This window comes from Xyrauchen texanus, chromosome 36 (assembly GCF_025860055.1).
Source record: "Xyrauchen texanus isolate HMW12.3.18 chromosome 36, RBS_HiC_50CHRs, whole genome shotgun sequence".
In the NCBI taxonomy this organism is placed as follows: Eukaryota; Metazoa; Chordata; class Actinopteri; order Cypriniformes; family Catostomidae; genus Xyrauchen; species Xyrauchen texanus.
This window is the reverse complement of record NC_068311.1, coordinates 22139664-22167118: the sequence shown is the minus strand read 5'-3', so window position 1 is coordinate 22167118 and position 27455 is coordinate 22139664. Positions and strand designations below refer to the sequence as shown.

Genomic DNA, 27455 nt, shown 5'->3' with positions numbered 1-27455 from the left:
TGTGTAAACGTTAACCAATTTATCCATGTCCTTACACCAGTTGCTCAACTTTTCTTCCCTTTGTGGGTGGGACAGGGTGGAGGCACTTAATATAAAACTGCACTCTTCTGTCACCAGATCAGTTGGCAAGTTATCTGTGTGAGTGAGTGCCAGACTTAACCGCTCAGGATGCGAGTGCTTTGGGAGATGTTTATGCTGCTGGTGTTGCAAAGTGGTTTGACCAGTGGAACGACTGACCCGTAAGAATCATTATCATTATTCTCTTCAAAAATAGCAGATAACTGTAGATGATTAACTATATTTGATATATTTAACTTATATAAAAATGTAAGTTATATCAAATTATTCCATAAAAAATATGTTGATTACATTATTTAAATATGCTTGTTTATTGCGCAAAGAACCAATGGATTAATTAAAAACTAATCAAGATATTTGTTTATTTATGTATAGATTGTTTTAGTTATTTACTGTATATATTTAGTTATTTATACATTAGTTGTTAGTGCTTAAATTATGTGTTGCTTTTAACACATGAGCCAATCCCCCTTCCTCAATACAGCACACACAAGAAATTGATCACTGAGCACCCAAAACAATCCTGGGATGAAACAGCATTATACAGGAATATATCCAGATGTTTACTTAGTGCTTTGTCTTTTTCAGCATATACCTGGTGACAGTCACTTCCCAGGCTGTGGGCGGCAGTACGGAGACTCTGTGTGCACAGATCCATGACCCCAAAGTGCCACTTACTTTAGTGGTAACTTTGATTTCCAACAATGGGAACGTGACCATTTTACAACAGCAGTCCATAACAAATGATTTCTACAAGTGTATCCCATTTAAGGTCAGTATCCTAAATAAAGCTCAATAGACTCTTAAGTAAAATGTAATTTGATTCTACTTAGAAATATTTGGGTAACTGATAATACTGTGTGATGTAAGTATATATGTGATGTAATATATGGTCATTCTCCGACCAATACGCCATGTCAGCTGCACTCCACGGAACTCAATAAATATAAATACAATTATTTGCTAAATTAATAATACATTTATTTAGATAATTATTAAAACAATTTTACTATCAGTTCCCAAATGTGTCTTTTCACTATTTAATTGTTCAGTGCTCTTCCGAGACACCTCAACATTTATGAAGTACTACACATTTCCACACCTATAGTCCACTTATACACTAATGGGTTAGCTTGAGTTGATTTGCTTTTGATCTTCAAGGTTCCTGTAGTGACTACAGATTCTGTTGCAAAAGTTGAAGTTGCAATCCGAGGGGAAACAACATCCATACTTAAAACAACTCTGATCCTCATCAAACCTCCAACACAACTAATTATCATCCAAACCGACAAGCCTATCTACAAGCCAGGACAAACAAGTAATGCTTTGTTTTTCCAAGTTACTGTTCGAGAGCTTCATTTGTCAATATGCATTCATACAGTATTTACACAATCTGAGCCTGAGCTTAAGCATTTATTAATATTACCATACATACTCTTAAGTGATACACTCAACTAACCGTATGCTAATATTCTCTCTCGCATTTTGTTTTTCACAGTTAAATTTCGCATTGTGTCTTTGGATTCCAGTTTCTTGCCTCACAATCAAGTGGTAAATGAATGTATTTTTTAAATTAAGAAATGAAAAAACTAAACAAATATACATTATATATTGTTAAAAAAAAATTCATTCTCTGTATATTTTATTTGGCTACTAACAATTTCTAACATTGTTTGTACATTCATCTCAAATATATTTCAGAACTTTTTTCCTGAATGTCATGAAAATTCCAATCACAATGTCATTTTCACCTCATTTCAAATTCGCTGTTGTTTAATAGAATACCATAGGGGAAATGATGGGGTTGAAAATGACATTTTTTTTTTAAAGTTACATTTTTTTCCAAACATATTTTATCTCAAGCAAGCTAACACATTTCGACTTGGTTAAAAAGTACACTAACATTTGAAAAAAAATATTAGAGGCAAAATTGTTTGGTGTGGTGAAAATGTTTAGTTAAATGTCATAGTTTAATATTGAAAGTCTGGGACAAGGCTAACATTAAAACCTATACATAATAGGCATTGAAAAGTACCAAAAATCATCCTGTTACTTCCATAACCTCCATTCCCTAAAAGAGGGAATGAGAAGTTGTGTCGATGTAGTGACTCTAGGGGTCAACCTTGGGAGCCAGAGACACCTTCACGCCCCTCCTTTATACCTGTATGTTCAGGGGAGTGGCATGCAAATACCACTGGCCAATTCCCATTGGCCTTTTATATTTATTGGTCTTGGGATCCCAAGAGTGACCCCCTTGTGTCTATACATCGACTCAATGTCGAGTGAGTGACAGATAGGGAACAATGATTAAGGCATGATAAAAAGTTTAAAATTGAGTTTTTATAAGACCTTTGTGTACCAAAAAGAAAAAATCAACCCCTGGGACATGAATGTTCCCTGAGATGATTGAACCCCCTTGTAAAAAAAAAAAAACATGAACTGAAACGATGTACAGATTGAATGCATTTTTCAAGTAAGTCACTTTTGTAAGTAATGGTGAACTGTGATTGGAATTAGTTTTAAAATCGGAGTATTTTTTTATCCAGAGCATTCAAATAAACAGCCTTTGCAGTTAAACAAATTCATGTTACAAGCACTGAGAATATTTATTGTAAATAGAGTGCAAACAAAATACACCATTGTTCTTTTGGCTTAACTGAAAGAGTTTTCTTCTCTTTTTCTCTTGCAGTTCCAAACAGTAGAGCTTCAGGTACAGTATAAAATAATTCAAGCAGCTATGAGCTCTTTGTTTAGTGGTTTAGTTAATATACTGTGTATTTGTTATTGAAGTTGATTCCACTGTAGTTTTTTTTTTTTCATTATTATGTGCCACTGCTGTTAATAGGACCCTAACTTCAATCGCATTGGTCAGTGGTTGAACCAGTCCACAAACAGTGGAATTCTGGACCTCTCCCACCCCATGACCCCAGGAGCCACTCAGGGTTACTACACCATCACTGCTTGGGATGAGAAGAACCAACAAACATCACAGAGCTTTGAAATGAAAGAATATGGTCAGGACTAACAATCAATTTTGAACTTTGCATTTTTAATCATTTGTCAGTCCAATACAAATCAGCTTACAAGGTGTACGATTTTTCCAGATTTGTTTTGAATATTCGAATCAAGATTTTCTAGGTTTTATTTTTCATATCTCTTTTAGTTCTGCCAAAGTATGAAGTAAACATCCATCTTCCACCCGTTATAACTGTCCTGGATAAAGAGGTCACTCTGAAAATTTGTGCAAAGTAAGCATTTTTACAATTAGTGTACAGGGGTTTGCAGATAAACGAGGCAAGAAACTGTCTCAGTGATATAATCAGCCTGATAAATGACCTGCTTTTTCATTGTCTTTAGATACACTTATGGGAAGCCTGTGTTGGGATCTGTGGAAGCTGTAGTATGTGCACAAAACTATGATTTTTACTGGTATCAGCCTGAAACTCTTGAGAAAGGTGTGCCTGAAATGAATGGCATATGCAGGAAATATTCCATGACGGTTTGTTACTTCCTACACTCACTATTTATTATAATTTATTTTCATGTTTGTCTAAATGTATTTGTATATAAAGGCACAATTAAAATAAATACAGACACTTTCTGTTAATTTGACATTGACGTTGTTTTTCAAATACGATCGAAAAGGCTACATATATGTAATTTCATATTAGTTTATTTTATTGTAATAGTTTTATTAATAGAAGAGTATACGCATTTGCGTGATGATTAAGCTTACTGTAAGTGTCCCACTAAACATGCATTCATCATCTGGGTGGGTGGGTGTGTACTCGCTTGTTATGATTGTTGAGCAATTCCATTGTAAACAACATTTCTGATTCTGTACTTTAGTCAAACTTGCTAATGTGTTAAAATAAATGTGTTCTCTTGTTTAGACTGACAAGACTGGCTGTGGGTCTCAGGTGTTAAATGTGACAGAATTTGGCTTGACTTCAAGTGGATCTTTTCAAGTGAATGCCAAAGTGGAGGAGTATGGAACAGGTAGGATTATGAAATAAACCAGCTGATGTCCACAATGATAGTTTTAAAATAAACAACAGAACATGGTATTTTGGTCCTTCAGGGGTAATTCTGGATGAAACTGCCAGGGCTACATTCACCAATGAAGTTGTCAGAGTTTCCATTGTAGACACACCAGAGACATACAGGCCTGGCATTGACTTTAATGGAAAGGTACAGTAACTTCAAACTGAGGCCATCATTTTGTTGAGTGAACTGAGCAAAAGTTACACAGTGAATTTACAACCACCTTTATAAACAGTTCATTATGTTGATGTACAGCTGTTTTATCAAAGGGGTAGTTCACCTCAAAATGAAAATTCAGTCATCATTTACTCACCCTCATGCCATCCCAGATGTGTATACTTACTTTCTTCTGCTTAACACAAAAAAGATTTTTAGAAGAATATTTCAGCTCTGTTGGTCAATACAATGCAAGTCCACAGGATCCAAAACTTTGAAGCTCAAACAGCACATAAAAGCATTGTGTCAGTAATCCATATGACATCAGTGGTTAAATCCATGTCTTCAGAAGTGATATGATAGGTGTGGGGGAGAATCAGATGTGTTTGGCGATTCACATTCTTCGTTCATATCGCCACCTACTGGGCAGGGAGGATAATTTATAGTAAATTAAATTTGTTTCTCATCCACACCTATCATATCACTTCTGAAGATATGGATTTAACCACTGGAGTCATATGGATTACTTTTATGCTGCCTTTATGTGCTTCTTGAGCTTCAGAGATTTGTACCCTGTTGACATGCATTGTCTGGAACCAGAGAGCTGAAATATTCTTCTAAAAATCTTCATTAGTGTACAGCAGAAGAAAGTCATACGCATCTTGATGGCATGAGGGTGAGTAAATGATTAGAGAATGTTCATTTTTCGGAAAACTATTTCATTAATGACTTTTAGAATGGGACTGTAAGTTAATAAATAAAATATTTTAAAGGACATTGTTTACAAAGTGCTTTACAGATTACACATGTACATAACATTCATATACATATATATAGAAGAAGATAAAGAAAATGGACAACGTATGAATAATATAAAAGAGTATACAGAAATTAAACAATAAGTAAATAAAATGCCAAAAATATAATACATAGAAATAAAAAGAATAAAATGCAAAACTAAGCAAAACAAGTTTAGAAGATTAGATTAGAAGAAAAGGAAAAGCATAGGCATATTCTGTACAGAAAGTGTTTCATATTTGTTTGTTAGCTGATCCTTGTTGCCTTTCTTCAAATTTGCCTTTTTAAATAGGTTCTGGTCACTGATCATCAGTCCAGCCCAATGGCAAATCAGCAAGTGTATGTCTATGCAAATTATGGTTCTAAAAGTGTGAATGTGACAGTGACAACAGACAGCAATGGAATTGCCCAGTTCTCCTTCAGCAGTTCAGATTGGTCAGAATCAGTCTTTTTACAGGTTGGCAGTGTTTTTTCTTAGATCTTAGATATTGTTTATGTAAAGAATTCAGTGTGCTATGAAATCTGTAAGAAAATTGCTCAGCAATGTACACCTAAAACAAAGTTATACATATATGTAATTTTTTTTTAAGGCAGTGCATAAGGAGGGTGGAGGCCAGTCTGTCATATCTTATCAAGTGGGCTATCTCTTGCTAAGTCCAGTTACCTCCAAAAGCAACAATTTCCTGACATTGGCGAAGGCTCCGGGCAAGTTCAGCTGTGAGACTGATGCGCCTGTGCTGGCTAGATACATCATTCAAGGCAATGCACTAAAACCGGGTCAGACAACCTTGGATTTCTTCTACATGGTATGTTTAATATTCATAGTTTAATATTTATCTTTATCTTAATACAGCAGTTACCGTAATTGTTTTGGTTGTATTTTAATGCAGTGGTTCTCAACTAGTTTTGCTTCAGGACCCTTATTTTACATCAGACATCAAGTGGTGACCTAACACAGTACCAAAATTGTTTATCGTACTGAAATGATCAAAAAATGTCCTTTAAACCAAACATTGAAATGTACTCATATTATCAGGAACTCAACTGCATAGGCCCAACAATACAGTAAATGATTAACATGACATAGGCTGAGTTGGAAAATGTACAGTTTTATCAATGCATAAACAGTGTGATTTACCAGCCAAACATATGGGACAAACACTGGGCCAAATATAGTATACGTATAAGCAATATTACTGGGTGACAGATAAGTTTGCACCAAAATACTGTAGAGATTGAATGGATCCACAGACTTTGACCTTAACAACAAATGATGAGAAATATTTCCAATTAGTAATGATAAATGATGATTGAAAACGAAAACAAATGACTATATATGAAAATATACATAGTAATGCATTGAAGCTGTAGAGCTTTGAACTGTAGCCATTTATAAATAGTAGTAATTTAGAAATTTTTCACCCTGTGGTTTCAAGGTCTTATCCAAGGGCAGCTTAGCTCAACACGGTCGTCTATCTGTGATATTGAAGAACGGAACAGGTACAAAACTAATTTAAATCAAAGCACTCACAATTTGTTCTCTTCTGTTAAACAATGTACAAGTGTATTTTTGTGGTCTCTGTACATTTGTTCTCACAAATGTTCTTTCTCTCTTTCATTACAGAAAACAGTGGAAACCTGACACTCTCTTTAAAACAGACGGCAGCCCTGTCTCCGATCGCTCAGGTGGTGGTGTACACAGTTCTTCCCAGCGGAGAAGCTATAGCAGACAGTATGGACTTCCCCATTGAGCAATGTCTGCCAAACAAGGTCAGAAAATCCCACATGAAATCCCATTTCTCATTTTTAAATTGAGTGTGCCCTTCAATAAATGATCAAGTTTATGCAGTTGTTTTTCATTATTATAATGTTTGTTCTTTTTCAGGTGTACTTAAATTTCTCATCTCCCACGGCACTACCTGGAGAGAAGACATCTCTTAAACTGAAAGCTCAGCCTGGTTCCCTGTGCTCTGTGCGGGCTATTGATCAGAGTGTGCTGCTGTTGAAACCAGAGGCCGAGCTTAATGCAGATTTTGTAGGTTACAGGATACTGAACTGACAGATAACTAATAGATAATCTCAGAGAAGATTTTGAGAGGTGCAAAAATGTTGCTGAAAACATTTCATTTTGTACCGGGAGAATTTGGAGCAGCTAAAAGGAATAATTCACCCACAAATTAAAATTCTGTCAAAATGTAGCTCACCCTGATGTTGTTCCAAACCAGTATGATTTTCTCTCTTCTGTGGAACAATAAAGGAAGCATTTAAGAATGCTCACGCTGCTTTCTACCATACTATGAAAGTGGATGGGGACTAGGGGCTTTCAAGCTCCAAAAAGCACAAAAAACTACATGAAAGCACCAATTAAAAGAAGTCTGTATGAATTGCAGATAGGTGTGTAAAAATGCATCTGATCGTGATGCATCGATCTGACCAAGAAATTTAAATTCCTGAATTTATGAATCGATCATCATTACTATAATAATACCTAATGCGATACAAATACTGTCTCAGATTACACAAGATTTATTGCGACAGCGGAGCACGCTAGATTGAAGGGGGAAAAGCGCTCTTTAAAGGAATATTCCGGGTTCAATACAAGTTAAGCTAAATCAACAGCAATTGTAGCTGTCCTCAGTATTGATTACCACAAAAAATTACAGTGAGGAACACACAATGGCAGTGAATGGGGGCCAATTTGTAAACGTTAAAATACTCACTCTTTCAAAAGTAAAGCCACAAGACATAAACAATATGTGTGTTAACATGATTTTAGAGTGATAAAATCACTTACTAACCTTTTCTGTGTAAAGTCATAGCCAATTTTACTTCGTTCCCATGACGATATAATGTCAACAAACTCTTAAACCCAAAAATGACTGTAAAAATGACATTTTTTCATTGTGTCATTCCACCCGACACAAGACCTCATATTTCTTATTGCAGTATTTTTCCACAACTTTTTAAGCAAATTTGCAGCTCATGTTTTAACAAAAGTATGAATGTTAGTGCTTTTATAAAATTATAATCTTCACTTTTCTGCCTTTTAACTTTCCAAAAATTGGCCATTTTCACTTCTATTATACACTCACCTAAAGGATTATTAGGAACACATACTAATACTGTGTTTGACCCCCTTTCGCCTTCAGAACTGCCTTAATTCTACATGGCATTGATTCAACAAGGTGCTGAAAGCATTCTTTAGAAATGTTGGCCCATATTGGTAGGATAGCATCTTGCAGTTGATGGAGATTTGTGGGATGCACATCCAGGGCACGAAGCTCCCGTTCCACCACATCCCAAAGATGCTCTATTGGGTTGAGATCTGGTGACTGTGGGGGCCATTTTAGTACAGTGAACTCATTGTCATGTTCAAGAAACCAATTTGAAAGGATTCGAGCTTTGTGACATGATGCATTATCCTGCTGGAAGTAGCCATCAGAGGATGGGTACATGGTGGCCATAAAGGGATGGACATGGTCAGAAACAATGCTCAGGTAGGCCGTGGCATTTAAACGATGCCCAATTGTCACTAAGGGGCCTAAAGTGTGCCAAGAAAATATCACCCACACCATTACACCAACACCACCACCCTGCACAGTGGTAACAAGGCATGATGGATCCATGTTCTCATTCTGTTTACTCCAAATTCTGACTCTACCATCTGAATGTCTCAACAGAAATCGAGACTCATCAGACCAGGCAACATTTTTCCAGTCTTCAACTGTCCAATTTTGGTTAGCTCTTGCAAATTGTAGCCTCTTTTTCCTATTTGTAGTGGAGATGAGTGGTACCCGGTGGGGTCTTCTGCTGTTGTAGCCCATCCGCCTCAAGGTTGTGCGTGTTGTGGCTTCACAAATGCTTTGCTGCATACCTCGGTTGTAACGATTGGTTATTTCAGTCAAAGTTGCTCTTCTATCAGCTTGAATCAGTCGGCCCATTCTCCTCTGACCTCTAGCATCAACAAGGCATTTTCGCTCACAGGACTGCCGCGATACTGGATGTTTTTCCTTTTCACACCATTCTTTGTAAACCCTAGAAATGGTTGTGCGTGAAAATCCCAGTAACTGAGCAGATTGTGAAATACTCAGACCGCCCGTCTGGCACCAACAACCATGCCACGCTCAAAATTGCTTAAATCACCTTTCTTTCCTATTCTGACATTCAGTTTGGAGTTCAGGAGATTGTCTTGACCAGGACCACACCCCTAAATGCATTGAAGCAACTGCCATGTGATTGGTTGATTAGATAATTGCATTAATGAGAAATTGAACAGGTGTTCCTAATAATCCTTTAGGTGAGTGTAAGTGCCTCACTGTAACTTCGATATCTGCTTTTTTAAAGAAAAGGAGGTACAAGTCAAAATGATTTTTTTGTGGTAATCAACATTATGCCACAAATGCTGTCGATTGAGCTTAACTTGTATTGAACTCTGAATATTCCTTTAAATAAAGATTAAACATTCTCGTGAGCATGCTTGACAAGGGGAGTCGCCTCCCAATTTGCAGCCTTTCCCATTGAAAATGTATAGGCAGCTTGCAGGTACAACATACTGTGTAAATACGCCTTAAACGCTACTAATTGTGCAATAAATTTTAACGTTACATGATATGCAGACCTGTGACCCTTGTTCCACGTTTTACAAACACTCAAACTTCCTTGATCCTAAATGCACCTTTGACTCCAGTGCTCAAGTCTGGTGCATGTCTGTGCTGAACATTCAGTAAAAACTTGTTCTGAAAAAATGTTCTGCATATTTTTGGAAATAATAATAAATAGTTCTAAAAATAATAAAAAAAAATCTTGATCTAGATTTCTCGATGCATATAATCGTTAGGTAAAGAATCGTAATTACGTTGTTATTCACTGAAAATCTTGCTTGAAAGTTGTGGTCACAAATCACTTGAATTGTTTCGACATTCTGCTATTAATAACTCCTTTTGTGTTCCATTGAAGAAAGAAAGTTATACGGGTTTCAAAAGATATAAGGGTGAGTAAAGGATGAGAGAATTTTTGGGTGAACTATCCCTTTAATAATGTTTTGAGTGACTATTAGGAGACTGTAGTGTCAATCCTCGGGATAAATATATTCACATGTGTGTGTGTCATTAATCTCCAGGTCTTCAACAAGTTACCAGTCCAAACGTTGTCAGGTTACCCATTTGAAATTGAAGATATGGAGCGCGACACCTGCCCACCCTTCTTCCCTCAGGATGAACCGCCTTTTGAAAGACGCAAGCGCTCCCGTCCCTTCTACCCTTACTACACCAGCAGAATTGATGTCTACAGCATCTTTAAAGTAAGATATCATATTTCCACCCCACACAAGACCTCATATTTCTTATTGCACTATTTTTCCAGTGTAGGTTCGTGTGAGCCTCATTATGTACTAAGACAGTTATAAGACACATTTAAAGGGACAGTTTACGCAAAAGATGAAAATTCTGTCATCATATACTCACCTACACGTTGTTCCTTTCTCTGTTCTGTGGAACACAAAATATGATGTTAGGCAGAATGTTAGCCTCAGTCACCATTCACTTTCATTGTAGAATGTTAATCTCAGTCAAACATTCCCTTTAACATGATGTTTGCTTTTTCCTAGAGAGTTGGAATCAAAATTGCTACCAACTCTGATGTGAAAGAACCTGCTATTTGTGATGCCTTTATGATGATGGCGATGAGAGGTAAGTAACTTGATATTTTTTTCAGGATTTGGACATTTCCCGTTTATCTTTGTTTTATTTACAACCTATCAACTGCAGGAGGTGCAATGGAAAAAGGGGATCTCGTGGCCGCTGCTGCACCAGATTCAAACATGCTTAATAGTGGACATATGGAAAATCCTGTTGAGACCATTCGTACATACTTTCCAGAAACTTGGATATGGGATCTTGTCCCTGTGGGGTGTGTATTAATTAAAATAATATGGCATTTGCGTATATATACAGTCCTTTGTAATTATACAGAATGCTTATATACTTTTTTCTCATTCACCAGGAGCTCAGGATCTGTGGATATTGCAGAGACTGTCCCAGACACCATCACTAAATGGGCAGCAGGGGCTTTCTGTACATCACCTATTGGGTTCGGAGTTGCCCCAAGCATTAATCTCACTGCCTTCCAGCCCTTCTTTGTAAGCCTGACCCTTCCTTATTCTGTTATCCGTGGGGAAGTGTTCACTCTCAAAGCCTCTGTATTCAACTACCTCTCTAAATGCATTATGGTGAGCACCTTTAGGTTTCTATATACCCATGATGTGTATTTTGTCCCCTGTGATTATTTATTGTTTGCAAACATTTGTAGTGAAATTCTACTGTAGTTGTTGTTTCCTTTAGGCCGCCACTTTAAAGTTTCTTTATCTTTTAATAAAGGTGAAGGTAACCCTTGCAAACTCAAAGCAGTTCTCTGCCCAGCCTTGTGAAGGTTGCAAGTACACTCAGTGTGTATGCGCTGGGGAGAGCAAAACATTTCAATGGATTATTACACCCTCTGCCCTGGGTAAGCCAAATACTTTAAATATATTGACTTCTATTCAAGGGAAACAAATGGAAATTGCATTTTTTATCTGAATTCCAGTTTGATTCATGTATTATAGAAAATAATAATGTTTGAGCTAGGAAAAGTTCACTCATAAATGAAAATTCAAATCAATCTCATGCATTTTCTTACTTCCGTGGAGCAAAAAAGGAGAAATGTTGAAAAATGTACTGGCTGCTCTTTTCTAAATAATCAAAGATAATTGTGATGTGGGTTCTCGACCCCACAAATAACATAAAAACGCCATTAAAGTAGTCCATACATCTTGTGCACTACATTCCAAGTCTTCTGAAGGCATATGATAGATTTACTTGATGAAAAAAATACATTTAATTTGTGTTTCTCAGAAAATCTTGCTTTCCGCTGTCCGCATCCATTCAAATCATTGCGCATGAAAAAGTGCAGTGGAGGGAAATCAAAATGAATATTAATGGTTTTCGAATAATTTTCGTATTTGGGTGAACTATACCTTTAAGATAGGAATGATTTTAGTTTTTAACAGATTTGGTGATTATTACAAGTCCAGTGTTGCTTCTGTAAATTACATTTCCCCAATGGTAGGGGATTGTGTACTGGCTTGTGAGCGAATGGTTTGTATATGTGTTATAGGAGAAGTGAACTTCACAGTTCGCGCTGAGACCATGAAGACCAAGGAACTGTGTGGCAAAGAGTTAGTGACGGTGCCAGAAAGAGGACAAATTGACACTGTGGTGCAGAAACTTCTGGTGGAGGTGAGCGCTCTTAATGGAATAGTTCACCCAAAAAATTATTTCTCACCCTTCTGTCATTCCAAACCTGTATCTTTCTTTCTTCCGTGGAACACAAGAGGAGACGATAGGCAGTATGATTAGTCTCAGTCACTATTCACTTTTATTGCATCTGTTTTAAATGAATGTAAATAGTGACTGAGGCTCATTCTGCCTTAAATTTCCTTTCTCCCCAAAAAATGTGAATCTGATGGACACTAACAATGATTGCTTTTCCCCTTTTTTCAGGCAGAGGGAACTAAAAAGTCAGTCACTCGTAATGAACTCATCTGCCTAACAGGTTAGTGGCATGATGTTTTGTCCCTTTTTATCAATAATTGAAATAATATGCAATCATTGTTCTTGAATCAATACAAGTGAAGCTGTAACAACAGTATCTGTGATATGATGTCAATAACCACACAAAAAAATTTCAACTTGTCAAGATAAGCAAAGATTATGTTTACATTGGTTAAGAATAAACTTTGAATAGACTAATAAACATACTAGATAGAAACACTAATTTCATAACCATTTGAAGCTTGCAACCTTTTCACAAGGTGCACAAGAATACCATGAAGGGTTTGTTTTCATAGTGGAAAACACCACCCTGAGGATTTATGTTGGTAATGCATAACTATCCGCCAAGAACAGTAGTTCCACTGTTTGAGGCCGATATAGACCATGTTACACCTAATAAATAAATAAAAGTGCTTAAAAAAATACATGCTACAAATGTCAGCTTTTAAATCCTCTAGAAATCCTTGAATCATAGACGTCCATTTTAGTTGTAGCTGATCAAAGACAGCTAGACGGAGCGACAGCTAAACAGAGCACAGCAGAATGCAGGGGTCTTGAGATGCATTTTCTGAAGTTTAAATCTTTATTTTACAAAAAATGTGGTGTTTATGGCGCAAAACATTGAAAACAGGTCAAACATGATGCGACCACTGTGTGACGTTCCAAAAGCGTGACGTTTTCATCAGTCTGATGCATATGTTCTGTATATAGACCAAAAATGACACAGAAGGATGCAAGAACGCATTGAACTCTACTACAAAGTGGATCCTCGTAGACTGTAGGCCAGTGGTAGACTTATATGTAATGCAATGGAAATAAAACAAACACTATATTGACTTCTAAAGCCACTTTTTGTATGGTCTAATCAATTCTATCAATAATATTGTCATGTCTTTAAATGATCTGAATTGAAACTCTATTGTATTATAGAACATTCAAAACAATTCATATATATATATATATAAATTGTTTTGAAACTATATACTGAGTAATATATTAAATATATACTGTATATTATGAGTAAACTATATTTAGTGGCCCTTCTCTACAAATATTGATATATCTGATTAACCGATATAATACCGAGATATTGAAATTCTTCAAATCTGAGATATTAAGTCATCAGACCTACATGTGCAGCAGATCAACACAAGCGACTGATGTTGTATTACTATTTCATTAGACCGTCCAGTGGAGACAATGGTCCCTCTCACTCTACCTAATGTTTTCGTGAAGGATTCTGCTAAAAGCTTTGTTACTGTACTTGGTGAGTTTTTATGTACACTTTGCTAAATAATCTATATAATCCATGTACCAATAAATATACACCCTCTCAGATTGGTCACTTATGTTTGGTCCATAGGTGATCTGATGGGTCGTGCTTTGAAAAACCTTGCTAATCTACTGGCTATGCCTTATGGCTGCGGAGAGCAGAACATGCTGCTTTTTGCCCCTAACATTTACATCCTTCAGTACCTGGAGAGCAGTGGGCAGCTCACTCCTGAGATTAAGGACAAAGCCAAAACCTTCCAGGAGAGTGGTGAGGAGTGGACAGCTATACTGAGCTGTAATGATAGTGTTGTCATGAAACAGAAAATTGTTGTCCTGTGCTTAGTGTATTTTAATGCATCTTGCAGTTTCAGCTACATTGTGGCAGGCAGAAATGAGGTCAAAACCATTTAAATAAAACATTTTGATGTAATTCCTTTTCAGCCCCACTATGCTAGTTTTTCCCAGTAATAAATGCCTTTCTGAATAAACTGAACATTCAAATTGGCAAAACTGCACTTAAAGAACTAGCATTAATCATTATTATCATTCATTCATTCATATTTTGCATAGGGAAATTTGACTCACATTTGTAAAATGTAAATATAAAAATATGTATTTTTTAAATAATCCTTAAATGTTGAATTAGACATAGGTATGCTATCCAAATGTATGAAAGTACAAGATGACATCATTTAAAGACCACTGATTTTCATGCTTACAAAATACAGCCATTTCATCTGTTGTTTCAAGATCGAGCTGCTTTGAGACCACACAAAATTGTAAACATAATCAAACTTCACAAGCTTATTTTCCTTCTTAATTTGCAGGCTACCAGAGAGAGCTGCAATACAAGCATGATGATGGATCTTACAGCGCTTTTGGGATGAGTGATGCTTCTGGAAACACATGGTGAGCCTGAAAGAGTCATAATGACAGCATTCAGTTGCATACAGCAAATGTTTTTAATGCACTTCTGGTCAGAAGGTGTTTTTAGAATAGGCTGCTAGAGAAAACCTATTTCACATGGAATTTAGACAATTCCAGGTGTAGTAAAAACAGATAACACGATGCTTGAGTAGGGTACAATTTGGTGTCCCATTAGCTTTTTGAATGCATTAGAGGTACAAATCCCATGTTTTTTGTTTTGAGAACTATTAGATATTTTACATAATCTATTGTGTAAGATAAAATTAACCTAGCATAAAAAGTAGCTACCGGTAGTTCTAAGCACATCAACTGTTTGTACTATATACCCTCACTTAAAATAGAGAAAATTGTACAACAATGCCACAATTTTGACATAATCTGTTGAATTGGTGTCCAATTAATTTTAGTGAACTATTTTAAATTTGTTAAAAAAATTTTAACCAAAAATATGCTTTTTTTATTTTTAGGTGTTTGTTTATTTAATGTTAATAGCTAAAAAATAACAAAATCACACAGATCAGAATTGTAGCTATATCATCTTATTTTCAACTCTGATAGTCAATTTAAATTTTGTTTTAATTTTCATCACACAGATCAGAGTTCTAAACTGTATTTTGTCACATTCCAAATTTTGTTAAAAGAGTTAACCAAAATATAAAATGCAAATATAACGGCTCCTATAATATATAATATGATCTTCTGAGATTTCAGAAATGTTCTGAAGGTTAAGCACCTGGTTTCACTGCTCATTTGTTGCAAAAGAATACAACTATGACTAAAATTTGAATTTGACAGTAATGATCACAAGTAATGATTCAAGTTTCTGATAGCAATATCAGTTGTTTGTGTCCTCAGGTTGACTGCATTCGTGATGAAGTCTTTCGGAAGGGCAAAGAAATATATATTTATAGATGAGAAATACATCAGCCAGGCAAAACAATGGCTCGGTCAGCAGCAGCAGGAGAACGGCTGCTTCACCTCAGTGGGGCAACTCTTTCACAATGACATGAAGGTGAGTAAACGGAAGAGAAGAGGACAGCAGGGCTCATAGCTCCCTTCCTGCACAAAGATCAGAACACTACAGTAGAATCTGGCATATTCTGACCAGCCTCCCTCAAAGTTTCATTGGATAAATGTTGATAGCTCAGATGAACTGAACATTCGGTTCACTGAACATTTTGTATTGTGTAATCAGAAGGGGGGCAGTTGTAGTCCTGAGTCATTTATTTCCCTTGGCGAGTTAAGATGTGACCAAAGCCAAAAAAAAAAAAAAAAAAAGCAAAGAAAAGAAAAAGAAGAAGAAAACAATTGATGAAAGGTGTGACTCGATTGGACTGACCAAATTTCCATTTCCATTTATTCATTTGGCAGATGCTTTTATCCAAAGTGACTTACAAAAGAGGAAAACATAAGCGAATCAGCTTAAGGAGACAGAATAGAATACAAAACAGATTAAAGTGCAACACGGGGCAGTGGTGGCTAAAGTGCAACACGGGCCAGTGAAGAGAGACAAAACGTGGTGTAACGTGCTCTATTTGGTTCATTAAAGACCAGACGTGCTGCTGCATTCTGGATCATTTGCAGAGGTCTAATTGCACATGCAGGAAGGCCTGCAATGAGAGACTTACAGTAGTCCAGTCTAGTTATGACAAGTGACTGAACAAGAACTTGTGTGCGTGTTCAGAGAGGAAGGGTCTTATCTTCCTGATATTGTAGAGTGTAAATCTACATGATCTTGCGGCCTTTGAGATGTGGTCTCTCACTTTAACCTTGATTTTTGCTTTTTTTAAAGAAAAGGAGGGACGTGTCTAAATTAATTTTTGTGGTAATCAATATTATGCCACAAATTCTGTCAATTTAACTTGTATTGAACCCAGATTATTCCTTTAAAATTAACATTGCTCAAAAAACTGTGTCGGATATTAATGTATTATACTACAAGAATGTGTGTGTTCATGTGATGCAACTGAAGTATGCCCATAATTCTCACTGGCACAAGTCCGTTTAAATTTTTGAGGACTAGAGGTAGTTCATGTCAAAATCTCTCTCCCCTCTACTGCTCCACTTTCTGTGTCTCTTGTCTTTTTTTATCTAAACGTCTCTCATCCCTGCTCTGAATCTTTCTCTCACAGGGTGGTGTCAGTGATGATGTGACTCTCACTGCATACATCACAGCAGGACTGCTGGAATTAGGCATCGAGAAATCTGTAAGCCCTCCATATGTGTCCTAATTTATAAATCGAACTGATACATTTTTTAAATAAAAAGTGTAACTCAATACATTCATTGCGGCTTAAGAAGGAAACAGACCCATTTCACTCAATCCTTTATGTAAGGATCCCATGGTGAAGAAGAGCCTTGTATGTCTAAAGGAGGCTTCTGGTAACCTGAACAACACATACTTCACTGCCCTGCTCTCCTACACATTCACTCTTGCTGGGGATGTACAGATGAGGCAGAAGCTTCTCTCCAACTTGGATAAGCGAGCCAAGAAAGAAGGTTCCGTTCAACTTTTGTTTAAATAAGACTAATAATTCTAAAATAACAACTGCAATTGCTTTTATCCACCTTTTTCCTAAATGCGGAAGTGTTACACAATTCATAACAGAATTTCGCTTTGGAGACAGCTCACTGGCATCGAATCGGCGTATGTTTTTAGTGGATAATGTAATGTTTAGTGTATTAAATTTGTAAAAATTGCCTAATAAAAAAACACGGGGCTACATAGTGCTGATATATACAGAGTCAAGGTGACCATCCTTTAACAGCCTCTCACCCGAGTGGGTAGGTGGCATGAAGCGATGACAGCCAACTACTGCCAAGTTGAGCCTGAATTAAATTTTACTCCAACTAACACTTAAAATGGTTGTTGTTCTTCAAATGGATCACTCGTTTCGTTTTGTTTTTACAATGCTTAAGTAGATCAGAATCAGAAAACTGTACTGTGACAATCAGAATTATTATGGCGGAGCCCAGTGGTTGGTCAAGAAAATTGGGGATACAAAAATTGGCCAGTTAGTTTATGCAGTTCTGTGAAAATAGTTCAACAAACCGTTCTCTGTATCTTCCATTGTTTCAGTGGTGAATTAATCAGTCAACTATTGAATGGCTCACTCATAACATAAAAGACATTCATTTGTCGCCACCTACTGGAGTAAATATGCAATCTCCAAAAATGGTCACTGAACGAAGCTGTGAATGAAATCAAACTATTTGGAAAGCCACGGATACTGTGATGCGGAATTATACAACACATTAAAGTATCCCAGTGCTGTTGGACTAACAATAATTTAAACCACCGTAACTATCTCAATATTGTTAACATGCTTTCTAAAGTATTAATGCTTTAACAAAGAAAGATGAACTCTCTAGTTGATCTGTTGTTGAACTTTATCGACTAGCCATCTTAACTAGTTATCCCTATTATCTAGATAGGAATATATAATTTCTCCCTGCTTCTAATAAACAAAATCACCAATCACTGTTCCTCAGTCTAATGGCCTTCTTCTCGCCATGGTCATTTTTAGGGGTTGGGCGGTACTGGACTATGGCAAACAGTGCACAAGCTCCAGGCTCTTTGGAGGTTGAGATGAGTGCCTACGTGTTGCTGGCGCTGCTCTCTGGACCCACGCTGCCTAAGTTTGGGCTGGGCTACTCTGCTGGTATTGTGCACTGGCTGGCCCAGCAGCAAAATGCCTATGGCGGTTTCTCCTCTACACAGGTACAGTTATGTTATTTATATCATGATTCTTTCTCTATTGTTCCTCATTTTGTACATATTAGTGTTTTGCACTGTACCGGGGCTCCCAAAAAACGTTTTTGTCAGCTGAACCCCTATTACCTGAAAATTCTCTCATCATTTACTCACCCTCATGCCATCCCAGATGTGTATAACTTTCTTTCTTCTGCAGAAGACAAGCTAAGGTTTTTAGAAGAACCAGAACTTTGAATGTCCAAAAAGCAGATAAAGGCAGCATGAATGACTCCAGTGGTTAAATCCATATCGTCAGAAATTATATGATTGCTGTGGGTGAGAAGAAGATAAAAATTTAGTCATAGAGGTAGTCATATGGATGAGTTCATGCTGCCTTTTTGTGCTTTTTTGAGTTTCAAAGTTTTGGTCACCATTCACTTGCACTGTTTGGACCTTCAGAGTTGAAATATTCTTCTAAAAATCTTTGTTTGTGTTCCGTAGAAGAAAGAAAGTTACAGATCTGAGATAGCATGAGTTTGAGTAAAAGATGAGAGAATTTTCATTTTTGGGTAAACTATCACTTTAACGTTCCCACTGATATTTTAAGTAATGCTAACCTCTCAATAAATATAATGAATTTCACAACATCTTCACATTTTGTTATTTGGGTCATTGACAAATAAGGTTGTCTGAGACGATAAAAATGAGAGTACTTTGAAAAATATAGTGTGGAATGAATGTTTAAAGTTTATAGAAATGTAATTTTTATTGGTTCCATACATTTTTGAAGAACATTTGTCACATTTTCTACAAAAAAATAGATTGTGGTGTAACCATGAAGTAAATATTTTGTTTTTCAAATATCATGAATTGTTTTCTAAAACTTCACACACATTCATTAAGGTCTAAATGGATCCTCTCTGTTCCCTGTCAAAAAGCTACTCTTTGATTCTGCGCTGATTTAGCGCTTTGGGAACAACTTTAGGTGTGACCAGCAGTGAATATGTGTGCAACACGTCAATGAAATTGAACAGAATTTATAGCCTCTGCTAGTGACATCATTGGACGCACCTGTAGCAGGGCTATAAATAGATGCGTCACAGGTGTTTTGTCAGATCTTTTGTCTTCAGATCATTCTGTTTGTGTTGTACCTCTTGACTGTCAGAACTTTCTACTTTCCTCTGTTAGGAGTTAGAATTGTTAGGCAGTGCGCAGAAACCTTTATCTTTCTCTTTTCTTTAAAAAAAACAAAAAACAAAGCAAGCGGAGTGACTGATAAACAAAGCAAGCAGAGTGTGTTCCCATGTTTACACTCTATGGCTGAAATGGACACACACCAGTTTTGTTTTGTGTGTTTGGGGGAAGAGCATGCTATTGCTTTGGGGCGGGGCGGGTGTGAGCATTGCGATCTGTTTACAGTCAAAATGTTTCACACTCGTCTCGCTTACTTCCAAGAGCCAGCGCCCACTCTTTCATCGTGGGGCTCTAGCATAGATCTGGCTGAGGAGCGAGAGACGGGTCTGTCCCTATCGCTTGCTCTCTCCCCAGATCCAGCTGATCCTTCTCGTAAGCCTGAATCGTGCTTCGGCGCCTCTTCGGTCCACAAGGGGGACGCTGAACCTCTGAACATTCCACGCACAATAATAAAGTGGCTGAGGAATTACTCGAGGTGGTTACTTGGGCTGTGGCCAGGTTACAGTTAGACTGGCCACGTGAACAAGAGACCACCAAAACGCTCCAAACTAGAAGACAGATATCTAGTGGCCAAAAAAAAAGGGAAGAGAACACTCTATCAGTCCCTTCCTTTCTTTAATGACCTCCATGATGAGCTCTCTCGCTCATGTAGGAAACGTTATACTTTCTGTGTCTTCGTGCCCTCGACGTCGACATATTCGACAATCGTTGTTGCCGAGGCACGGGGGTATTCAGTGATGCCGCCGGTAGTATCTCTCCCCTGGCTCGGCATCATCACTAAAGACATCCACTCTACCCACAAAGCCGTGCAGGACCACCTCCACACTTGTGGTGAAGGCTTATCAGGCAGCAGGTCAGGCTGGTGCTGCCCTGCACACTATGGCAGTGTTACAGGCATACCAGGCTGATCTGTTGAAGGACCTAAGTGCGGGCACCACGGTCCGGGCATCAGAGATAAGGACAAAGTTTTCCTTCTCGATGCCCCAGTATCGCTTTCTGGCTTATTTGGTGACGCTATGAATGTAGTTATCACCATTTTCCAGAAGGCAAAAAGCTACGAGGAAGCCTTTGGGCAATTCCTTTCTGGCCACCCAGCCCCGCCCCGGTCCATCTAGACGGGAGGCTCAAACTCAAAGCGTGGGGGCCGGTTCGTCACCCTCAGCAGCCCCCAAAGCAAGACCTCAGGGCAGTTATTTCTAAAAAGAAAAAACCCTGACGGTTTTGCACCCAGCCTTGTGGGGGTAGCCTCCCCTTGGGACTGGTCGCATGAAACATCCACCTGTACCCTCCCGATACCCCCACGAAACCGCTCCATTCCCGCCGCCTCTGGTGTTTCGGGAGTTAACGGTTTCCAGCAAAATGTTGGGTGTTCCGTTGCTTCCTGCTGTAGTCCAGGACACGGGACACTCGACATCCCCTCAACAGGAAGTGTCAGAATCGATACCCATCTCAGAGAACCTGGCAGCGTGGAAACTACAGCCAGGTTTTTCTTTGTGGGTTCTAAGAACAGTTGAAAAAGGCTACAGAATTCAATTCGATCGCCATCCTCCGCGTTTCAACGGCGTGGTTCCCACTACCGTGAAACCGGGACAAGCATGTCTACTGTGGAAAGAACTGCAAAATCTCTTGGTCAAAGGGGCCATAGAACATGTTCCCCTTCAAGAGAAAGAGTCAGGTTACTACAGCAGATACTTCCTGGTTCCCAAGAAGGATGGGGGGTTGCATCCGATTTAGACCTTCGAGGCTTGAATCGCTCAGAGGGCGTTCAAGATCAAGATGCTATCTGTCAAGACGGTCGTGTCTCAAATCCAACATCGCGATTGGTTGGTTGGAAAAAAATAAAAAAATTATTGGATAAGTTGTTTTGATTTAATTAGTAGATGGGTCAATGAAGTTACTCTATTTTTTTATTCAAAAACTAGAATGATGATATTTTGATAAGATCATTTGTGTTCTATTTTTCTAAGAATTATAATTTTTCATAACATTTAATTCGGCATTAGAATTGTACATTTCTCACGATCTAAAAAAACCTTGCAGTTCCATCACGAACCAATATGGGTTCGCAAGCCCCCTGTTAGGAAACAGTTTTATTTACTGTGGTTGGTATTGCTTCCTCTCTCGCTGTGAATAGGATACAGTGGTGGCCCTCCAGGCTTTAGCTATGTACAGTGCTGCCACCTACAGTCCAGAAGGAGCCAATACTGTCACTGTGACCTCCCCCTCAGGGCAGAAATACGAGTTCACCGTGAACCAGCAAAACAGACTGCTTTACCAAGAGAAACAGCTGCAGCAACCTACAGGCAAATACAAGCTGAGGACAGAAGGCAAGGGCTGTGTGTTTGTGCAGGTTAGTGTGTTCTTTGTCTCATGAACAGTTTTTAAAGTGTATAAAAGTCCCTTCATTCGTGATATCATTCTGTGTTTTGTGTCTCAGTTTGCCTTGCACTACAATATCCCTCCTCCTGCTGACACTTCAGCCTTCAGCATCAAAGCAAAAGCGTTTGGGGTTTGCAACAACACAAAGAATGCAGCTCTCATGTTAAATATCACTGTCAGGTGAGACTCTCTGATGTTGGCGAAAACAAACTAACAGCTTCATTAATGGAAATAGTCCCCATGAGCGTAATGATATTAGCATGGTTATTTATTTATTTTTCAGTTTTCTTTTCTAACTTATTCTAAATAATTGTAAACAAATTATTATGCACTCTATAAAGTATATTTATGCAAAAATATCTTAAAATGTAATTGGTGACAACGTTTCCGTATACAACCGTACTGTGAAGTATTACCAAAAAATGTAATATAAAAAAGCCTTTTCTCACCAATTAGACAATTTGTTTTTTGTCAGACTACATACTAAACATACACTGATGAGCCAAAACATTATGACCACTCACAGGTGAAGGTAATAATGTTGATCATCTCCTAACAAGGCCACATGTCAATGTCTGGGTAGATTAGATGGTGAACGAACAATCAATTCTCATAGTCAACGTGTTGAATGCAGGAGTAAAGACCTGAGTGACTTTGACAAGGGCCAAATTGTTATGGCCAGAATACTGGTTCAGAACATCTCTGAAATGGCAAGGCTTGTGGGGTGCTCCCAGTCAGCAGTGGTGAGCACCTGCCAATAGTGGTCCGAGGAGGGACAAACCACAAACTGACTACAGGGTGTTGGGCACCCAAGGCTCATCGATGCGCGAGGGCCAGGAAGGCTATCCCGTCTGGTCTGAACTGACAGAAGGTCTACAGTGGCAGGTCACAGACATTTTTAATGATTGTTATGGGAGGAATGTGTCACAACACACAGTGCATCGCACCCTGCTGCGTATGAGGCTGTAGTCGCAGGCTGTTCAGAGTGCCCCTGTCGACTGTCAAAAGTGCCTACAATGGGCACACAAGCTTCGGAACTGGACCTTGTAGCAGTGAAAGAAGAGAGCCTGGTCCGATGAGTCACATTATCTTTTACATCACGTGTACGGCCATGTACACTACTACCCTTGGGGAAGTAATGGTACCAAGATGCACTGCGGGAAGATGGCAATGTTCTGCTGGGAAACCCTGGGTCCGGCCATTCATGTGGACGTCAATTTGACACGTGACACTTACCTAAACATCATTGCAGACCAGGTACACCCCTTCATGGCAGTGGTATTCCCTGTTGGCAGTGGCCTCTTTCAGCAGGATTATGCACCCTGCCAAAATGCACACGTTGTTCGGGAATGGTTTGAGGAACATGATGAAGAGTTAGTTAATGGTGTTGCTCTGGCCTCCACAGATTGAGCCTCTGTGAGATGTGCAGGACCAACAAGTCTGATCCACGGCGGCTTCATCTTGCAACGTACAGGACTTGAATGATCTGCTGCTAATTTCTTGTGACAGAACCCACAGGACACCTTCAGGGGTCTTGTAGAGTCCATGCATCAGTGGGTCGGTGCTGTTTTGGCAGCACGCAGAGGACCAACAGCATATTAGGCATGTTAGGTCATAATGTTTTGGCTCATCAGTGTATGTGAACCTTTTGTGTGATTGTTGTTGCTGTTGTGTGACAGATACAATGGAAGACGAGATGAGACTAACATGGTGATCATTAATGTCAAGCTGCTGTCTGGATTTAAGCTGGATGAGACGTCTCTGCAGACTGTGAGTGACACTTGAAGGGCTTCTGGTCTTTCCTTTGATCTCTAGCTGTTCACGCAGCATTGATTCATTATTATTCGTTCCTCTGTCTGCACAGCTGAAGCAAGACCCAACCATCAAACGTGTGGACTTGGACAAGGCCCATATCTTCATCTATTTGGATAAAGTATGCGTAAATGTTTTATTCACGTACCTTGAGGGGTTTGAGGCTTTGTTTTTAGATGGATGCTATAGTATTGTAGGGTCCAAAAGTCAAATTAAAGGAATATTCCCAGTTCAATACAATTTAAGCTCAATCAACAGCATTTGTGGCAGTTGATTATCAAAAAATTTATTTTGACTCAACCCTCCTTTTCTTAAAAAAAAAAAAGAATAAAAAGAAGCAAAAATTAATATTACAGTAAGGTACTTTCAATGAATGAGGCAAATGTTTGGAGGGTTTAAAGGCAGAAATGTGAAGCACATAATTGTATAAAAGCAGTGACATTACTACTTCTGTTAAAACGTATGTATTATTTGTAGTGCAGTCAGTCTTTTAAAATGTGTAATTGCGATTAATAGCGTTGTAGTTAATCGCAGATTTTGGAAGTGCTGAAATTTGACACTATATACACAGTATACTTTCCTGTCCAAATGCATTTATTTCTATCTTTGGAAAGAGAACAATAAAAAATATGTAACAATATAATGTTTTATTAACATTTTCCAAACAAAGCTGTCCAAGATAGAAATGCTCGAAAATAGCACCAATTCAATTAACATTAAACACTTCCAAATTAGGAGTTTGACTAATTGAAAGAACTAGTCCCCACATAGGTTGCATTTTCATTGCAAAGGGCATTAAATATCTTAAACTCTCATCCTCCACAATATTAATCTGCCGGTAGATTGTGGATCTGCTTTGCTACAGCAATCGTGAAGCTGCGTTCAGTGTCAAGCACCGCTTTCAACTCCACATGAAAAGCATTTACAGACAAAAACATCTCATTCTGCGTCTTCGAGATAGTTAAGACTTGGTGTGCTTCTGCGGTTATTAAAATGCAACTTACTTAGGCTGAAAAATACTTGATTTCTGTCACAAGTCTCATCTGGGCTTGTTTTGTACAACAAATAGCATTAAGAGTTCCTTTCTCCCTCACTTTATATCAGTGTTATGACTCTGGGCAGACACATTGCAAAAGTTTCCACCCTTCCAACCAGTTTATGCTGGTTTATGCTTTATTAACGGTAAATGTGTTAAACTTTTTATTTTATCCCCTTTTCTCCCCAAGTTGGAATGCCCATTTCCCACTACTTACTAGGTCCTTGTGGTGGCGCGGTTACTCACCTTAATCCAGGTGGCGGAGGACGAGTCTTAGTTGCATCCACTTCTGAGAGAGTCAGCCCACGCATCTTATCATGTGGCTTGCTGTGCATTACACCGGAGACTCACAGCATGTGGAGGCTCACACTATGCTCCGCAATCCACGCACAATTTGCCACGCTCCCCATTGAGAGCAAGAACCACTAATCGTTGACTCTACCCTCCCTAGCAACCGGGGCAATTTGGTTGCTTAGGAGACCTGGCTGGGGTCACTCAGCACACCCTGGATTCGAACTCGTGACTCCTGGGTTAGTAGTCAGCGTCAATACTCGCTGAGCTACCCAGGCCCCTAATGCATTAAACTTTTTTAATTAATCGCATGTGTTAACACGTTAATTCTGGTAGCTTATCTGAGCTGTAAAGTTGTTTAAATTGTCATTTTTTTCAGTCGTTTTAGGCTTTGTTAACATTACATCATCATGGCAACAAATTAGTAAAATTGACTATAACTTTACACAGAAAAGGTTAGATTTTATCATGCAACAATCATGTTAAGAAGCATATTGTTCATATCTTGTGGTCATACTTTTGAAATAGTGAGTATTTTAACGGATTGGCCCCATTAACTTCCATTGTAAGTGCCTCACTGGAACCCAGATTTTTGTTTTTTTAATGTCAAAATTAATTTTTGTGATAACCAATAGTATGCCACAAATGCTGTTGATTGAGTTGAACTTGTATTGAACCCGAAATGTCTGTTTGTGAAAATGTTTCTAATTTTGCATGTTTGCACTTTAAAAAGAAAACAATTAATCAGCATAACATTTTCAGAATTTTCATAGTTTGGGATGCCCCCCTTTTGCTTTAATGGCAGCGTGTGATTGAGGCATGAACTACACAATTTTTTGCAAAACCTGATGATTTTTAAATAATTTTATCCCAACATGATTTAAAAATGAGCCTCTTGTATGCTTCAGTGGAAGCAGACCTTTTATACAGAGTTAACATAATCAGTGTCACAAAGATTCTTATTCGATTACTGATTTAAATCGAGCAGAATCTTAAATAAGGTATACATTTTTATCATAACTTTTCTTAGTTTTAAATATTACAAAATCCTAATATTTGGTTAATTTCCAGATTTAACATTTATTTTGAACCCCAGTTTTTCAATGTGGGATTCATCTTTTAAACCCCACTGTATCTGTGTATGTGACTGGTATCTGGTGTAATGTTATGATTTTTTCTTTAAGATTAAAAAGACGGAGACAAAGTCCTTCAACCTGCAGCTCCTGCAGGATGTACCTGTGAAAAAACTGAAACCAGCTGTGGTGAAAGTCTATGACTACTACAAGACCAGTACGTGTTTATTTATTATAAAACTAATAGTTACGACTCTAAATGCTGATTAGATGAGCAACGTACAAAGCCATTGTAAAATGACAATAAACGCACACTTGTGACCGCACATTCTACGTTTATTAGTGCCAAATAGCCATGTTGTTTGGCAACTGTGAACAGACAGTTAGGATAATGAACCATATATCTTGGTGGAAGAAATTTTAATTCTGATTATAATTAATGATAAATTGAACTGTTTATTGAACATTTGTGTCTTTTATTATATTACTTTTCTCACCGTTTGCTGCTCCGTTTTTCTGTGCCTGTAAAGTACAGCCTTGCTTGACTTATTGCTTTATTATATTCATTTAACTGAATATATTTATCACTGTGTGCTCAGAAAAGTTTGAAAGGAAATATAATAGGTGTGAATTTATCAACCCAGCAAAATGGCGTTGCATCCCCTAATAAAAATGATCAAATTAATTCAAATAAAACATTTCCAGTTTTAATGTTAAAGATATACACTTTTTGTAAAACCTAGAGACAGCATGATAAAAATGTGTCAGAATTGTGCTTTGTGAACCTATATTTAATCTTACCATAATGCATTTTAGTTTTCAACAATGTAATGCAAAATAAACTTTTGTGTTTCTCTTCCTCTTAGGTGAAAATTCTGTGAGTGAATACACCTTTCCATGTGCATAAATAGTAAGTACAGTGATTTTTAACAGTTTTTAATTACATTTGTAATATATATATTTTAAGTGAAATGTATGCATCCTGAACCTCTAACAAGCTTTATTAATCACTAATTCTTTTTTAGGTGATGACCCGAAAATGCCTGTTGCTATTTAGATGACAGATGAATGTTTGTAGAAATGCACATTAGTCACTATTAAACAATTTGACAATT

At 37.8% G+C, this 27455-nt stretch overlaps 1 protein-coding gene across 1 annotated transcript in view; it reads left to right on the top strand.

The window, feature by feature from the left end:
• The window catches only part of LOC127629656 (alpha-2-macroglobulin-like), a 59050-nt gene extending 31595 nt beyond the window's left edge, over positions 1 to 27455 (top strand). Inside the window, exons 2-37 of the mRNA XM_052106806.1 lie at positions 118 to 239; positions 667 to 850; positions 1240 to 1396; positions 1577 to 1629; positions 2768 to 2788; positions 2924 to 3092; positions 3242 to 3326; positions 3436 to 3577; positions 3972 to 4077; positions 4160 to 4269; positions 5369 to 5533; positions 5667 to 5882; positions 6513 to 6576; positions 6701 to 6846; positions 6962 to 7111; positions 10196 to 10375; positions 10682 to 10763; positions 10842 to 10983; positions 11077 to 11302; positions 11451 to 11577; positions 12226 to 12347; positions 12612 to 12663; positions 13846 to 13929; positions 14026 to 14202; positions 14762 to 14843; positions 15717 to 15873; positions 16994 to 17068; positions 17198 to 17360; positions 18389 to 18582; positions 21884 to 22099; positions 22187 to 22308; positions 23808 to 23898; positions 23993 to 24061; positions 26452 to 26557; positions 27207 to 27250; positions 27366 to 27455. Of these exons, the coding sequence (XP_051962766.1) occupies positions 169 to 239; positions 667 to 850; positions 1240 to 1396; positions 1577 to 1629; positions 2768 to 2788; positions 2924 to 3092; positions 3242 to 3326; positions 3436 to 3577; positions 3972 to 4077; positions 4160 to 4269; positions 5369 to 5533; positions 5667 to 5882; positions 6513 to 6576; positions 6701 to 6846; positions 6962 to 7111; positions 10196 to 10375; positions 10682 to 10763; positions 10842 to 10983; positions 11077 to 11302; positions 11451 to 11577; positions 12226 to 12347; positions 12612 to 12663; positions 13846 to 13929; positions 14026 to 14202; positions 14762 to 14843; positions 15717 to 15873; positions 16994 to 17068; positions 17198 to 17360; positions 18389 to 18582; positions 21884 to 22099; positions 22187 to 22308; positions 23808 to 23898; positions 23993 to 24061; positions 26452 to 26557; positions 27207 to 27247 (4347 nt within the window). The 5' untranslated portion in view covers positions 118 to 168 and the 3' untranslated portion in view covers positions 27248 to 27250; positions 27366 to 27455. The remainder of the gene's footprint in view (positions 1 to 117; positions 240 to 666; positions 851 to 1239; positions 1397 to 1576; positions 1630 to 2767; positions 2789 to 2923; positions 3093 to 3241; positions 3327 to 3435; positions 3578 to 3971; positions 4078 to 4159; positions 4270 to 5368; positions 5534 to 5666; positions 5883 to 6512; positions 6577 to 6700; positions 6847 to 6961; positions 7112 to 10195; positions 10376 to 10681; positions 10764 to 10841; positions 10984 to 11076; positions 11303 to 11450; positions 11578 to 12225; positions 12348 to 12611; positions 12664 to 13845; positions 13930 to 14025; positions 14203 to 14761; positions 14844 to 15716; positions 15874 to 16993; positions 17069 to 17197; positions 17361 to 18388; positions 18583 to 21883; positions 22100 to 22186; positions 22309 to 23807; positions 23899 to 23992; positions 24062 to 26451; positions 26558 to 27206; positions 27251 to 27365) is intronic.